This window comes from Panthera leo, chromosome B1 (assembly GCF_018350215.1).
Source record: "Panthera leo isolate Ple1 chromosome B1, P.leo_Ple1_pat1.1, whole genome shotgun sequence".
Lineage (NCBI taxonomy): Eukaryota > Metazoa > Chordata > Mammalia > Carnivora > Felidae > Panthera > Panthera leo.
The window spans coordinates 44,348,855-44,364,796 of NC_056682.1; the positions used below are offsets into that span (position 1 = coordinate 44,348,855).

Genomic DNA, 15,942 nt, shown 5'->3' on the forward strand with positions numbered 1-15,942 from the left:
CTTGTGAATTTGAGTTCGTGTCACTTCATGGGTGTGTGCTTTTAAGAACTTTGTGCTTATTTCCTAACGTTGTCATATGCACACTAAAGTAAATATAGGTATGTTTCATCGGTGATATTTTTTCTTTTTTTTTCTTCCAAGTTTTTATTTAAATTACAGATAGTTAACATACAGTGTAATATTATAATATTTCAGGTGTAGAATTCAGTGATTCATCACTTACACACCTGGTGCTCAAGTGATATATTTTTCTAGAGTGAAGCATAAGGGTTCTCTATTAACTTGTTTCTGACTAGAGGTTCAACTGATTTCGGTAAGACTAAGCTACTTGGAAAAACTTAAGTTAGTCTCCACTTGATTCTGCTGGTAGCTTTGAATGGCAAATGAATACTTTGCATCTTTTTTTTAATGTAAATTGGCTTCATTCTTGGAGCTAGTTTTGATCTGCTTTTGGTACAGAAATCAAACTTTGTCACACGCCCCCCCCCCCCCCCCCCCAAGGAGTGCTATTTAAATGAAATTTGAGATAAAACTAATCTTTTAAAAATGAAGGTCTTAAAAATATATATATTTACAAATCACTCCTTTATTCCATTATGTTAAAAATACCTAAAATTGTACCTGCCTCTCTCTGCTCCAAATTGCTTATTGGGTACACATTGTGGTCACCGTGAATGTCAGATTTCTGTGCCTAAGGATATTCTTGTCTTGAAAGACGTGTTGACATTTTTATCTTTATATTAGGGTACTGTACCAAATGAAAATAACTTGAGTTCTTTTCCTATGATAGGGATAAATGGAGAGGCTATTCAGACCAGAAAAACATTTTGTTTTTGATAGAAAATTGATACAGATTCTTTTTCTTTTTTAAATTTTTTTTTTAACTTTTATTTATTATTGAGAGACTGAGCATGAGCATGGGAGGGGCAGAGAGAGGGAGAGACACAGAATCCGAAGCAAGTTCCAGGCTCTGAGCTGTCAGCACAGATCCCAACGCGGGGCTCAAACTCACAAACCACGAGATCATGACCTGAGCCAAAGTCAGACGCTCAACCCACTGAGCCACCCAGGAGCCCCCAGGTTCATTTTTTAGTGATACGCATCATATGGAGTTAGACAAATAGTTGTTTTTTGTTTATTTTTTACGTAATCTCATTCTACATTTTAGAAGACATCCTGATGACTTCATAAAATTGCTCTGATAATGGCTAAGATGATAAATTAACTCAATCAAAGACCAAGTAAAATTCAAGCAAATTATGAACATCTTAAGCTGTCTTTATAAGTCAATGATTCCATTTGCTAGTAATCAACTATTTTTTTATTTTTCCTTATTTTGAAGGGAATTGGTAACAAAACGGAAATAAGTGTCAGGGGACAAGACAGACTTATCATTTCCACACCAAACCAGAGAAGTGAAAAGGCAACTCAGAATATATCATCTCCTGAAGCAACATCTGGTCCTACAGGTGAGTAATGAATGAAAAATATATGGACGCATTTTGAGGTGTCATAATTTTGTTTTGGTATAAAATGGTAGCTGTGTTCCTAAGAAACTTTTAGTTACCAAATCAAATTGTATTTAAAAAATTAAATTATAAAAGCAATTACTTCAGTAGGAAAGAATGGTTTAGGAGCTAGGGAGCTTTATTCATAGTAGGATATTTTTCCTACAGGAATTTAAGTAATAGGAGGGCTCTGTACTTAAAAGAACATAGTTATGAAATCTGTACACATTTCAGTAAATGCACCATTTGATTATTTCTCTTTGCATGAGAGTTAACAGCTTTACTTTTCTAGCACTATTACACATCCTTAGACCATTTCCTCCATCTCTTATTAGAAACTAATTAACAGATGCCTGTGCTTTTTTTATTCTTAAGTATGCTTAGATGTTTGGAACTAAGGGACTAGGGCCTAACTCTCCTATTTTAATCTGTTCTCTGATTAACAGATCCCATTAATTGAGAACCAAGCTATATTATTCTTGCTTAAGGGAGAAATGCCTAGGGGCACCTGGGTGGCTCAGTTGATTGTCTGACTGCAGCTCAGGTCATGATCTCACAGTTCCTGGGTTCAAGCCGCACATCCGACTTTGTTCTGACAGCACTGAGCCTGCTTCGGTTTCTCTGCCTCCCTCTCTCTCTGTCCCTCCCCTCCTTGTGCTCTTGTTCTCTCTGTCAAAAATAAACAAACATTAAAAAAATTTTTTTAGGGGCGCCTGGGTGGCTCAGTCTAAGTTAAGTGGCCGACTTCGGCTCAGGTCACGATTTCGCGGTCCGTGAGTTCAAGCCCCGCGTCGGGCTCTGTGCTGACAGCTCAGAGCCTGGAGCCTGTTTCAGATTCTGTGTCTCCCTCTCTCTCTGACCCTCCCCCGTTTATGCTCTGTCTCTCTCTGTCTCAAAAATAAATAAACGTTAAAAAAAAAAAACTTTTTTTTTTTTTTAATTTTTTTTTACAACATAAAAGAGAAGTACCTATATTTAGTAAGATTGTGCCTTTCGAATGGTGAAAATAATTTTTATTAAGGGACTGACTTAACTAAGATCATATAGTTTAACTGAGTATCTGGTGGGTTTGGTTTCTATAACAGTATTGCTGATTCATATGGTCATCAAGAAAAGAGTTAGATTGTCAACTGGTTTGGTCATTTGGAATCTTTTTAGGAGAAAGAAGTTTGTTTCATCTTGTTCTTTTAAATGGTTTTTGGAATGAAATCAAAGAATGAACCAAGTAATTTTATAGAAAAGGATTAAAGCCTTGAGAACTAAGGTAGTAGCCTTCAATCAGTAGTAACTCAGGCAGAATTGAGATGGAGTGGCACTAAAGAGCCAATATTTTTTGTAAGGGAAACTTTGAGTAAGATTCTTACTATTATAAGAGCTAAATAAAAGTCATTGTTTGAGAAAGAAGTTGGGGTAGCTCTCTTAAAATAAATGAGGGGGGCTATAAGACACGGTGAGGTGGTGGCAGGGAGATGGGACAAATATTGGATGGAGCATACTAAACATTATACCTTTATCCAAAATTGAGTTGGGAAGAGAAGTTGGAGTAAGGAGAGTGAAGTCCAGAACTTGTATCATTTCAAAATACTATATAAAAAAATGAAATTATGATTCTAAAGAAATGAATAAATGGACTTAAAAGATTTTGCATTAATTAGCCATAATTGAAAACATTTGTTCCCTTCTTTGAAGATTAAAAAAAGTCTTTGGTGGGAGGTACCTGTGTGGCTTAGTCAGTTGAGCATCTGACTTCGGCTCAGGTCATGTGCTCATGATTCACGAGTTCAATCCTCATATCAGGCTCACTGCTGTCAGCCTGTCAGAGTAAAGCCTGCTTTGGATCCTCTGTCTCCCTCTCTCTGCACCTCTCTCACTTGCACTCTGCCAAAAATAAACTGGAAAAAAAAAAAAAAATCTTTTGGCCTCGGCTTCCCGTAGTTAGGTATATCAGTTTTGTTATTTTTTTTTTCCAGTTTGGTTATCTTTTAAACTGTTGGTAATTTGTCTGAATTTAAGTGTGATACTTAGCTAGGGGGATCTTTATTTAAATATCTATATTCTAATTAGGGAGAAAGTAATCTTCATATTAGACTGATCTTAAATATTATACTTTTTTTAATGTTTATTTATTTACTTTGAGAGAGAGAGAGAACATGAGCAGGGGATGGGCAGAGAGAGAGAGGGAGAGAGAGAATCCCAAGCAAGCTCTGTGCTGTCAGTGCACAGCCCAACTTGGGGCTTGATCCCATGAACCATGAGATCATGAGCTGAGCTGAAATCTAGAGTTGGACGCTTAACTGACTGAGTCACGCAGGCGCCCCTATACTTTTATTTTTAATGGAGCTTTTTTTCCCTTCCCCTCAGCTACTGAACATTCATATTGTCTTTTTCCTGTAAGACTTAAGTTCTGCTATGATTTCTTTCTTTTTTTTTTTTTTTAAAGTGAAAGGTTATACTGAGTTATTCCTTAGGCAGGTACTGTATTTAGGTTGTAAATTAATGAGTGCTCTAAAGCTTTGACCTTGGTTTAAATTTGGTTACCAGCTGTGGTTGATGAGCAGATTTTGCCTTTTTAAATGACCATTTTGCTTCTTGTGAAAACAACTTCAGTAGTTGAAAACCGAGAAAAGAGACTTGATCTCTCTTCAGAAACCAATAGTGTCATCTCAGTTGGTGTTAACTACTTAGGGAGAATTCTTGGGCCTTTTCCTAGTAAATTTGGAGGATAGATCGAGTATCTGGTACTGCTAATTTCTGTGTTTTGAAGAATTGTATTTGCATTTCTAAGCTATTTTCCAAATTCAGAGATGATCACCTCCTCTCTCTTAGGACTTAAACATAGTACTTTTTAGTGGTTTTAAATGTAGTAGAATTTATGTGTTCTTCGGGTAGCTTTCAGAACAATTTTAAGAAGTCATGTTGCCTTATTTTCTCTAAGATAGATCAAATACCAAAATACCATTTGTACTTGATGGAACAGTTATGTTGACATCCTTCAAACAAGTAAAGCTTTTTGTTTTAAGCAGTTCTTATTTCTGGGATACTCAGGTGACTGTGAGGGTAGGAGATCTGTTGTCTTGGTAAACATTTCCTTCAGTGTAAGAAGAGTGAGAATGAAGGAAGGAGCCAACACCTTCATTTGTGACTTCTCTGGTAGAGATTAACCACAGCTGAGAAACAATATATTCGTGTCAGACTACCTCTCCTTCCTCAGAATAGAAGTAGTGGGATCCTTCTTTGTTTTGGCTTTGAACTAAGGTGAAGGAAACCATGTATACACAGACAAGCACAATGAAACCACAAAATATGAAGGTAATGTGGAAGGCTTTATTGAAGTAGCTTCTGCCTGCTTTGATAGGAGCTTTCCCCTGTGGCAAGTGAAAGGTGATTATTGTCTAGGAAGGACCATTTGGGTGGTCCAAGCACTGAGAAGGTGGAGAACAGCTGTGCTGAAGGCATCATTCCTTCTCAGGATCACAGAATGAATCCTTCCTGATTTAGTGTTCTTTCAAGTTTTGGTCTTCAGTCTAAGTTTTATCCTTTCCAAAATGGGGTCCATGTGAGTTCTTTTCTGTTTACTTCCAAAGAATTTTACTGTTTAAAAATTAATAGTTTCTGTTTTACTATTTAACATGAAAAAACTTGCTAATTTGTTTCAAATAGTTTTTCATGACTAATTATGTCTAAAGTATAACAATTCCTTGACATCCAAGTTAATGATTTGGTTTTGGCCACACTTTTGTCCCTTTACTGCTTTTTTCTCCTTTGTTGTTAATAATATAACAGTAGCAAAAACTTATATAAGTGCACCAGCACTGTTAAGCATTTTACATATAGAATCAATTTCACTCATTTGTTAAAAATGCTAACTATGTAGCACTGATTAAATTTTTAATGATTTATAATTAAAAGACCGAAAGTAAAAAACAACAACAAAAGTGATAGATAAAAAAGCAGGGGATTGGGCCAGATCTTAGTTACATAAATGTCTAGTCATCCTTAAGTGAGTTTTTATTTTTTGTTTCTTTAAATCACCTCTTAGGCTCAATAGAAAAGAAGCAACAGAGAAGATCAATTAGAACTCGTTCTGAATCAGAGAAATCCACTGAGGTTGTGCCAAAGAAGAAGATCAAAAAGGAGCAGGTTGGCTTCCTACATGTAGAGAGTTAAAACATTGTATTTGTAAATGTTGTGGCTTATATGGTATCTTAAAAGAAAAAGAAACTTTCCCCACACTGGGTTTCCTTTTTTTGGACTATTCGTATGCTTCTGTCCTGGTGAGTTCCAGTGCCCAGTTCTAATACAACCATCCCTGTGATTCTGCTTCAGGCATTTTCACAGAACATAGTCAGACTACAGGAGATGGGAAGCCAGTGGTACAAGACTCTTAAAGAATTCCTCACATTTATTTTGAAATTTCTGTTATGAGCAAAATGATTTCATGTTTTCACGATTTTTATTTGGAACCATCACTGAGTCACCCCTGCCCTTTTAAATTTTGATTTTTTGTTTAAGCTGCTGGTATGTATTGTTTTTATTTTTTAAACAAATCAAATTAATTTAACTATGAGAGTTATATTTAAGACACAGATAATCATAGATGATCTGGTTTTTCTGTTGGTATCACAGATTTTTTGGAATGTTATTTTCCCAGTGGAATGGCACTCACCTGTGATTGGTCTATCAGAGAAACACTATTAAAGTAAAAACAAAAAAGAGGAGGAACATTTGACTGAAAGGTATTAAACCAGTGTAACCAATATAATAATATACATATTAAATTACCTTTTTCAAAGAAATGTTAAGAAACCATTTTTCCTTTAAATTAAACTCACAATAAGAATTTTTCTTAATTTTCTAAAGTAGAAGAATACCCATTTTGTATAGCCCAGACAGCTGCTATTAAACAAAAAGAATTCTGGATAGAATTTGTTCCAATAAGCTTTATATTTTTAAAACCACTTAGTATGGAAGTGTGGACTTTTCTATTCAAATTGTTTCCTTCATAATTTTAAACTTCCAAACTTAAAAGGTAATTTTGTGGGTGCTCTATGGCATCTCCAAGCATGTAAAACAATTTTCCCAGAAACATTTAACTAAAATTTAAATAATGTACTAATTTGTCATTCATTTATCATAATTAACTTTCATACTTAGGAAATTATATTCCAAAAAATCTTTCTAAGCTCTTGCAAATCTATAGCATTCATTAACAAAACAAAGTTGTGATTTTTCCAGCTGGTTCCCAAATTCTGTGACCAGTCAGTTTAAAATTAATAAGCAGAATGAGTATAAAAAGTGGGACAAATTGTTAATGCCACTGTGTTAATAGTTAGTAGTAGAACAATACCAGTGATTGTTTTAGAAGATTTTATATTTGTATTACTAATTGTATCTTATAAAAACGCTTCTGTTGTATGTTTTTTTACCTGTTGTAAAAAAAATAAAAATTTTTTTAAAAAGCTTAGAACAATCCTTAAATATTTACAAAATGTGTTTCAACATGCATATTTCACCACATCTTAAAGAAACATAAAATTCAACTCATAGCTAAAACAGGAACTCCTCCAAACAGCATCCTTTCTTTAATTCCAATGGTTCAGTCCTCAAATTACCACGTGTTGTACATATACATTGGCAGAATAACTTCTGATCTCGCTCTCCTAATGTAGGATCAAGACACTGTTCATAAGACACTCAAGAAAGTGCTTTTGCAATATCACAAACTTATTTTCTTAAGTTTGTACTAGCAGCAAAAGTATTGAGCTTCCAGCTGTATGGAGCCCTGTAGCACTCTCTACAGAGAGGGTCCTGATTCCCAGCAACTTAGCTGTGAGTGCAGGCGCGGAAGGGTCTTAAAGTGGCGTGAGTTACATTAACCTGAGTATCATAGTAAGTAAAAATTTATCCTAACGTCTTTGGGGCGGGAGGGGTTTATAGCAACATCGGGGCTGGTTGCAGAAACAACCCCTCTCCTGCCTCCCAGACACTGAGAAAAGGATTCTTGTTCTCTTCATATACCAAGGGAATGGTGGGAAAAGTCTTTGCTAGAAAGCATGTGGCTGTGTGTTGTCACTTGGTATTCAGCACAGGCAGCTAGGATTTAAACCCTCCCTGACCTTGAGACAGAACTTTACCCAGAAGATGGGACGGAGTTCAGATTACAGATACATTAATCACTCATCATTATTTAGATTGATGGAAGTATTGTTTTTTCCCTCTGTTAATTAAAAGTGAAAAAAATTCATTGTTAATGGTATATTTTTCTGTCCATACAGGTTGAAACAGTTCCTCAGGCTACAGTGAAGACTGGATTACAGAAAGGTGAGTTATTATAATGTTGCCTTGCATTTCCTCGATTAAAAACCAAATTTTAAGAATTACTTATTTGTACTTCATGTATTTTTGTTTGTCTCTGTAAATCACTGTTGTTGCTCTTCAGTCAAAAATTTGTGTGAAATTGAAGTATTTCCTGGCGTGTGCGTGTGTGTGTATGTGTGTGTGTGTCTTTTAGAGTTGATCTTATTCTGTACCTCCCATGTGTAAAGTCTTACTCGTTTCGGTAAATTGGAGAACACCATGTAGACTTGATACTGTTTCCAACTTTTCTCCATAAGATTCTGGGGTTTCACTGGTTAATAAACTAGGGATGTGACGAATCCATTTTTTTTGGTATTCGACTGAATACCGAATAGTAGCTATTAATGTTTATCAAACATGGACTATGACAAATCAGACAAGACAACCTGGTTGAAAAAAATCTTGCCACGTTTATTTTTACAGTGCTGTAAAATCTTTTTTTTTTTTTAATTAAAATGATTCATAGCATATTTATGGCCATTATTAGATGACCTTATGCAAATCTATTTGAGATATGCACAAAGTTTAAGAAACCTTAAACTTATATCTGTATTTTCTGTGTGCAATTTGACTACAGTACAAACTCCATAGCATGATTCGTGCATTTTTGATGAGATCATTCAAACTGTATTTAATACCTGTAGTTTACTCTGGGCAAATTGCATTATTTAAAAAAAAAAAAAAAAAAAAAAAAAAAACACCAGCCTCTCTGCATTCTCGGGGAGAAGTCTGCAGCGATGGTCTCCGTGGAGATCCTCAGCAGAACTGAACAGCCTCTCGGAGGGAACACTGCTTGGCGGAGCTCCAAGAAAAGACATCGCGATCGCTGCGAGATTAGGAGGCCTGATTGCGTTGTGTTTCCACCATTCCACAGGGTCGGCGGACCGGGGAGTGCAGGGCTCTGTCAGATTCAGTGACAGCTCCGTCTCCGCAGCGATTGAGGAAACTGTGGACTGAGATTCCTGTACAATTTCATCCCAGAAACTCCAGACTTGTAGTCTCCATGCAAGATTTCTTTGTCGGCGGCTCGATAAACAGTTTCTTTGTTTTCAATTTTGATTTTGCCAATCCTCATTATTGGCATCTTCCTGCCTGGTTTCTTCTTCAAGACTCTGAACAATTGCTTTAACATTCAGATGATTTTTTTTTTTTTTGGTCTGAGCTGGATGGGTACAGCTTAAATCATGGGTCCAGCCTAAAACCACCGTTTAACGTACACTGATCAATTTCAACATGGACTGTTTTTGTTTTTTTGTTTTTTGTTTTTAAATAAAGCATCATTAATGCACATCTGCAGGGTTTTGCCAAACAGCCCAAATTGTATACATTACAATCATTAAAAGCTCTTATTTTTTTTAATATTAGTGCCGTTATCATGGAGAACAGCATGGCAGCTGTCTTTGGCAGTCTGTCATTTTTCTAGCATTTTCAGAAACTCATCGGAAATGGCGGTACCTGTGTTTCCCTTCGAAAGCCTCTCAGTACAGCACTCCTGTTCCTCTGTTAAAACTCCTTGTTAATCCAGTGATCTTTTAGGCCAAGGAAATACTTTGTGGTGGTGTTCTGGGTCCACACACCAGCAATGAAGGAGATAGATTTGTGTACTTGTGTTTTTTAATCAGCGTTAACATGGGCAGGCACCCTCATTTATAGATGTAAGGAAACATTCAGTGAAAAAACTTGTAGAATGGGATGTGATAACAAGGTTCCAGTAATCTGAGCAGTCTAAAGAGGCCCACATCCTCCACCACAGAACATGGCTATATACCAAGTGCTACTCTCACTCAGCCTGTTGCGGATCTTCATGGCCTCAGGAGACTTGTTTCTCCATGGTCTCTTCTGGACTGCACACTTCCACCATAGCTTGCTGGGCTGATCTAGATGTCTGTTTGTTGTATGGAAATTTTGGGGGAAAAAAAATCCAAAACAAACTGTGGGTTGAAATATTAACCGTCTCCTTGGTTCCCTGGTATTCACCGTGCCTGATCTGCACATTTCATCGTGGCTGTTTCTGTATAGCCTATACTGCATTAGCCCAAGAGATTGTTGCTTTGTAACTTTTTGCACTATTGTTTTGGCTGGATTTGTATTACACACAGTTTTAAAAAAAAAAAAAAAATTCCTCACTATTCTCTGCCTTTTTTTTTTTTTTTTTTTCATATTCCTTCCCGCACAAATTCCACATAGAGGCCTCTCATCCAGCTCTTCGTTGATTTGGCTGCACTTGAACATTGATTATCCGTTCCAACCCTCAGCAATGTGCCTCCTAAATGGCATGACATATGTAGATGTGCTGCAGCACTTGTTAATGGTCACAATAAATGCCACTTCACCAAGGAAGTCTCAGATGAACAATTATGAACATCCAAAACTTGTTCGGGGGGCAATAATCAACTGAATTGCAAAATTCGGGGGAAAATGGCACTATCCGTGTACGAATCGAATACAAATCAAAGATTTGTCACATCCCTAATAAAAACAAGATGGAGATGTCTCTGCGACCATATTTGTAAGCTACACAGTGTGTTGGGTTTTATGTCTTCCCCCTCCAAATTGAATGGTTCTCTGGATTGCTCCAAATCAATCGGCTATCCTGTAGTTTTGATAGAATTGGTTTTTAGCTTGGAACTTGGGCTCTGTCGACGGAAAATAGCTTTAGAGCAGGAGCACTGAATTAAATGTTTTTAATAGAGCGGTTGTAAATTAAATCACTCACTATCAGGAAGGTCAGAACCTTATGAAGTTTTGACTCATGACTTCAGTGTTACAAAGAGAGCTGTGCTTTTTTTTCACACTACAGATGAGTCTGAGGAAAGAAAGAATCTCCCACAAAAAAAAAAAATAAATAAAACTTTAAGCACTATTTTAGGATTAATTTCAGTATGTTGTATTAAGGTGCCAGCGAGATTTCAGATTCCTGTAAACCTCTAAAGAAAAGGAGTCGCGCCTCCACTGATGTAGAAATGACTAGTTCAGCATACAGAGACACGTCTGACTCCGATTCTAGAGGACTGAGTGACCTGCAGGTAAATATGTTCAAGGTTCTGGGCACACTGCTTTTTCACTTTGAAAAATGAAGTAACAGAATACATTGTTTGACTTATTCTGGGGGGCTCGGGGAAGTTTTTAAATACCCAGGGAGCAAATCATCTTGGTTCTTTTGTAACTTACAAATGTCTTAATTTTGCTGATCTCTTACATAACAGAAGCATTGCTTCTATGTTTTTAAGTTTTAACTACAGTTTCTCTCAAAACACCAGGCATATACTATCCAGGGATTTTAGAAAGGAAGAAAAAGAAGTTGTATCAAGGTTTAGTTGAGCAAATCTTGCTAGGATTTTCATAGCGCCTAACTTTGAGGAAACTTTTGTTTTATTTTTCTTAACAAGTGTTATGTTTTCCATGTAGGTAGGCTTTGGAAAGCAAGTAGATAGCCCTTCTGCTACTGCAGATGTAGATGTTTCTGATGTGCAGTCTGTGGATTCAAGTTTGTCAAGAAGAGGCATTGGAATCAGTAAGAAGGACACTGTGTGTCAGGTAGGCAAGCGACAAATAAGCTTGAAATAACTGCTCTAATATTCTGCCAATAATATACTTACCTTCTGCTGGAGAGAATATTATCTTCCTAAATTATACTACTTTAAAGCTATAGGTCTAAAAGCTCTTTTCTTCCCTTTCCGAGTTGGAAATTTTATTCATATGCAATGCTAATCTTGATTGTGATACTCAGTTCTGAATTAGAAGTAAAAGGAAAGGATCACCTGGCTGGCTCAATCTATAGAACATGCGATTTAATCTCGGAGTCATGAGTTCAAGTCCCATGTTGGGCCTAAAGTTTACTTAAAAAAAAAAAAAAAAGTATTGTATGGAAACCAATTTGACAATAAATTTCATTTAAAAAAAAAAGTAAATGACATATGATTGATTTCAAAAACATTTTCTTAAATTTAAGTTGGTATTACTTTTTTTTTAAGTTTATTTATTTATTTTGAGAGAGAGAGAAAGAGAGCACACAGGAGGGACAGAGAAAGAGAATCCCAAGCAGGCTCTGTACTGTCAGCGCCGAGCTTGACACGGGGCTCGAGCTCACTAACTGTGAGATCGTGACCTGAGCCAAAATCAAGAATCGGGCACTTAACTGACTGAGCCACCCAGGTGCCCTGATATTACCTTTTTAAATATATGTTTACCCTTTTTGAAAAATACTGCTTTGCTGTGTGGGGAAAAGTTAAAACGTGCAGATTCCAGAGAAGGAATCATGAAAGATCAAATATGCCTTTTAAGCTTTATACCATATTGGGTCTGGAAATAGTTATCTAATTCAGTGGTTCTCTCTTTCTTTTTTTTTTTTTAATATAAAATATAGAAGTCTTCCTATATTATTATTTTTGTCATGATGAGTACCAGGTGATGTATGGAATTGTTGAATCATTATATTGTACACCTGAAACTAATATAACACTGTATGTGTTATTAACTGGAATTAAAGTAAAAATGTTAAAAAATAAAATTAAAATAAATTAACTTACTTCAGGGGTTCTTAAAATGAGGGCCAAGGACCAGCAGCATCACCATTGTCAGGAGACTTGTTAGAAATGCAAATTCTTGGGCCCCAGCCTAGACTTACTGAATCAGAAGCTATGGGAGAGCACCCAGAAATCTGTCTTAACACGCCTTCTGAGTGATTCTAATGCCTGCTAAAGTTTAAGATTGACTACTTTTTGCCATATTACAGATCTGTGAAAGCTCTGGTGACTCTCTGATTCCTTGTGAGGGAGAGTGCTGCAAACACTTTCACCTGGAGTGCCTGGGATTGGCATCACCCCCTGATGGAAAGTTCATCTGTGTGGAATGTAAAACCGGTAAGTTTACTTAGTTTGATAGATATGAAAAGACAAATAGGGAGGAATGCGTGATGCCAGCATCCCCCGTGACGTCTAATTCTCTTACCACTTTTATGTAGCTCTCATCCTCCACTCCCCGTAGGTATTTCAACAAATTAAGAACATTCAGTGATTGGGATTTCTAAGATCAAATCGTCGAGATGGATTTGTGTTTTATCTAAGCAACTATGCAATATATATAAAGTGAATTATTTTTAGATGGGTTTGAGAGTTTTGTGTTCAATAAATTGGGTTAAAGTCCCCTTGACTTTAATAGATTGGATAAACATTAGTCACAAACTCACGAACTATAACCATGGTGATTATATTTTTATTGGAAAGATGGAGCTACAATGGAAAACAATGGAAATTGTTTTTTAGACAGTTTAGGGGATTTTGGATTCATCATTTGGTCTTATGTTTCCCCCCCTTCCCCCCCGCCCCCACCCCATATAGACTACCACTGATCAAAACAATTTATAGAGAGAGAAAGTTTAATTCCTTACCCAAAGTCAAAAGACAACATATGATGAAAATGGGATTTAAACCCAGGAAGTAGCTTAACCCCAGAGTCCTTACTCTGTACTGTTGCCTTTGACAACCTTGGTGAAGTAGGGTGGAGATTGCACACACATGCAAAAAATGAAGCTACAAAAGCTGTTTTGAACATATAACTTGTATTTTTTCCTATATAAGATATTATTTATCACATTTAGCCTCTGCAGTAAAACTTTAGGACAGCTTGCCAACTGGCAGCCTCAGGGTCACATTATCTGCGCGTCATTTTACTTGGTCTTTGGAATGTTTTGAATGTGTGAACATGGATCAGGCACGTATTCTTGGTTCCTCACATTCCCTGCCATTCCCTTTTCTAAAACCCTGTCATTCCAGTCATTTATGTAATCTGCCTAGCCCCTTGTAAGCACTTAAGTTGCAGTTTCTGTTATAAACTACTGATAGGAGGGACGATGTATCGTGTTATTGAAATACTCTGAGGGCTTTTCTCCTAGCTCTAGAACCCAACAGAGCAGAATTCTGCCAACAAAGGCTAGATCTAGTTTAATTTGGCACACATCTATTAGAAAATTTAGAAGAGGAATTTAGAAAGGAAAGTAGAAAATTTAAAAACAAGTAGGGCAAAGTTGGAAGACTTACTTCCTGATTTAAAAATTCACTACAAGGCAAAACAATTTAAAAAAATTTTTAATTAAAATTTACTACAATCCTACAGTAATTAAAATAATGTGGTACTGGCATAAAGACAGAAATATAAACCAATGAAATAGAGTAGGAAGCCCAGAAATAAACATTCACACATATGGTCAAATGATTTTTTTGATAAGAGTGCAAAGACCATTCAATGGGAAAGGATAGTCTTTTTAACAAATGGTGCTGAGAGGTGTCTGGGTGGCTCAGTCGGTTAAGTGTCTGACTCCTTCTCCGGTCATGATGTTGTGGTTTGTGAGCTCAAGCTCTGCGTTGGACTCTGTGCTGACAGCTCTGAGCCTGGAGCCTGTTTCAGATTCTGTGTTTCCCTCACTCTGTCTGCCCCTCCCCCGCTCATGCTTGCTCATGCTTGCTCATGCTTGCTCATGCTTGCTCATGCATGTGCCCTCTCTCTTTCTCTCCCTCTTTCTCTCAAAAATAAACAAACATTAAAAAAAAAAAAACCACTAAAAGCAAATGGTGCTGGGAAAACTAGATACCCACATACAAAAGAATGAAGTTGGACCTTTACCTAATAGCCATATATAAAAATTAATACAAATGGATCGAAGACCAAAACATAAAAGCTAAAACTATAAAATCTTAGGAGAAAACATAGGGGAAAAGCTTCATGACATTGGATTTGGCATTGATTTCCTGGATGTAACACCAAAGGCATGGGCAACAAAAGAAAAAAATAAATTGAGCTTTATCAAAATCAAAACCTTTGTACACCATTAACAGACTGAAAAAGCGACCTACAAAATGGAAGAAAACATTGGCAGATCACATATCTGAGAAGGGATTAATATCTAGAATGTGTAAAGAACTTCTATAACTCAACAACAAAAAAACAAAAAACCCAATTGGGCAAAGGGTTTCAGTAGACATTTCTCCAGAGAACGTTTACAGATGGGTCAATAAGCACATGAAAAAATGCTCAAAATCATTAGTATTCAGGGAAATACAAATCAAAATCACATGAGATGCCATTTCACACTCATTACAATGACCATTATAAAATAAAAGTAAAAAGCAGAAAACAGGTGTTAGCTAGGATATGGAGAAATTGGAACCTTTGTGCACTATCAGCAGTAATGTAACATGGTAGGTACAACCTCTGTGGAAAGTAGTATGGCGGTTCCTAAAAAAATTAAACATAGAATTACTGTATGGTTCAGCTATTCCACTGTGGGGTATATACCTGAAAGAACTGAAAACAGAGACTCAAACAGATATTTATACACCCATGTTCACTGCAGCATTATTCACAATAGTCAAAAGGTAGAAATGACCCAAGTGTCCATAGATGAATGAACGAATGGATGGATAATAAAATGTGGTGTGTACATGCAACCATTTTTTTTTTAATTTTTTAAATATTTATTTATTTTCGAGAGAGGGAGAGGCAGAACGTGAGCAGGGGAGGGCCAGAGAGAGGGAGACACAGAATCTGAAGTAGGCTCCAGGCTCCGAGCTGTCAGCACAGAGCCCGATGCAGGGCTTGAACTCACCGACCGTGAGATCATGACCTGAACCAAAGTTAGACGCCTAACCAACTGAGCCACCCAGGTGCCCCTATGCAACAGAATATTTTTGAAAATGAAGAAAAAAAGGAAATTAAAAAATGAAATTCTAATACATGGAAATTCTAATTCTATAATATGGATGAACCTTGAGGACATGATTGTGGATGAAATAAGCTAGTCACAAAGGACATATATTGTTTGATTCTACTTTGATGAGTTACCTAGAGTAGTCAAGTTTATAGAGACAGAAAGTAGAGCAGTTGTTACCAAGGTGTTTTTTGTTTTGTTTTGTTTTGTTTTACATTAGTTTTTACCTGAGAGAAGTGGGGAGTTCTTATTTAAATGGATACAGAAGGGTGCCTGAGTGGCTCAGTCAGTTGACTTTGGCTCAGGTCATGCATGATCTCACAGTTTGTGAGTTCGAGTCCCGCATCAGGCTCTCTGCCATCAGTGCAAAGC

At 36.6% G+C, this 15,942-nt stretch overlaps 1 protein-coding gene across 5 annotated transcripts in view; it reads left to right on the forward strand.

The window, feature by feature from the left end:
• Positions 1-15,942, forward strand: part of NSD3 (nuclear receptor binding SET domain protein 3) — a 111,656-nt gene that overhangs the window by 65,017 nt on the left and 30,697 nt on the right. For 4 of the 5 annotated variants that reach the window (XM_042934814.1, XM_042934817.1, XM_042934815.1 and 1 more), the window contains exons 7-12: positions 1,343-1,469; positions 5,548-5,648; positions 7,784-7,829; positions 10,761-10,891; positions 11,274-11,402; positions 12,601-12,727. In XM_042934814.1, the coding sequence (XP_042790748.1) occupies positions 1,343-1,469; positions 5,548-5,648; positions 7,784-7,829; positions 10,761-10,891; positions 11,274-11,402; positions 12,601-12,727 (661 nt within the window). Of the gene's footprint in view, positions 1-1,342; positions 1,470-5,547; positions 5,649-7,783; positions 7,830-8,739; positions 9,995-10,760; positions 10,892-11,273; positions 11,403-12,600; positions 12,728-15,942 lie in introns of those variants that run through there. The other variant, XM_042934818.1, reaches the window with a different exon arrangement.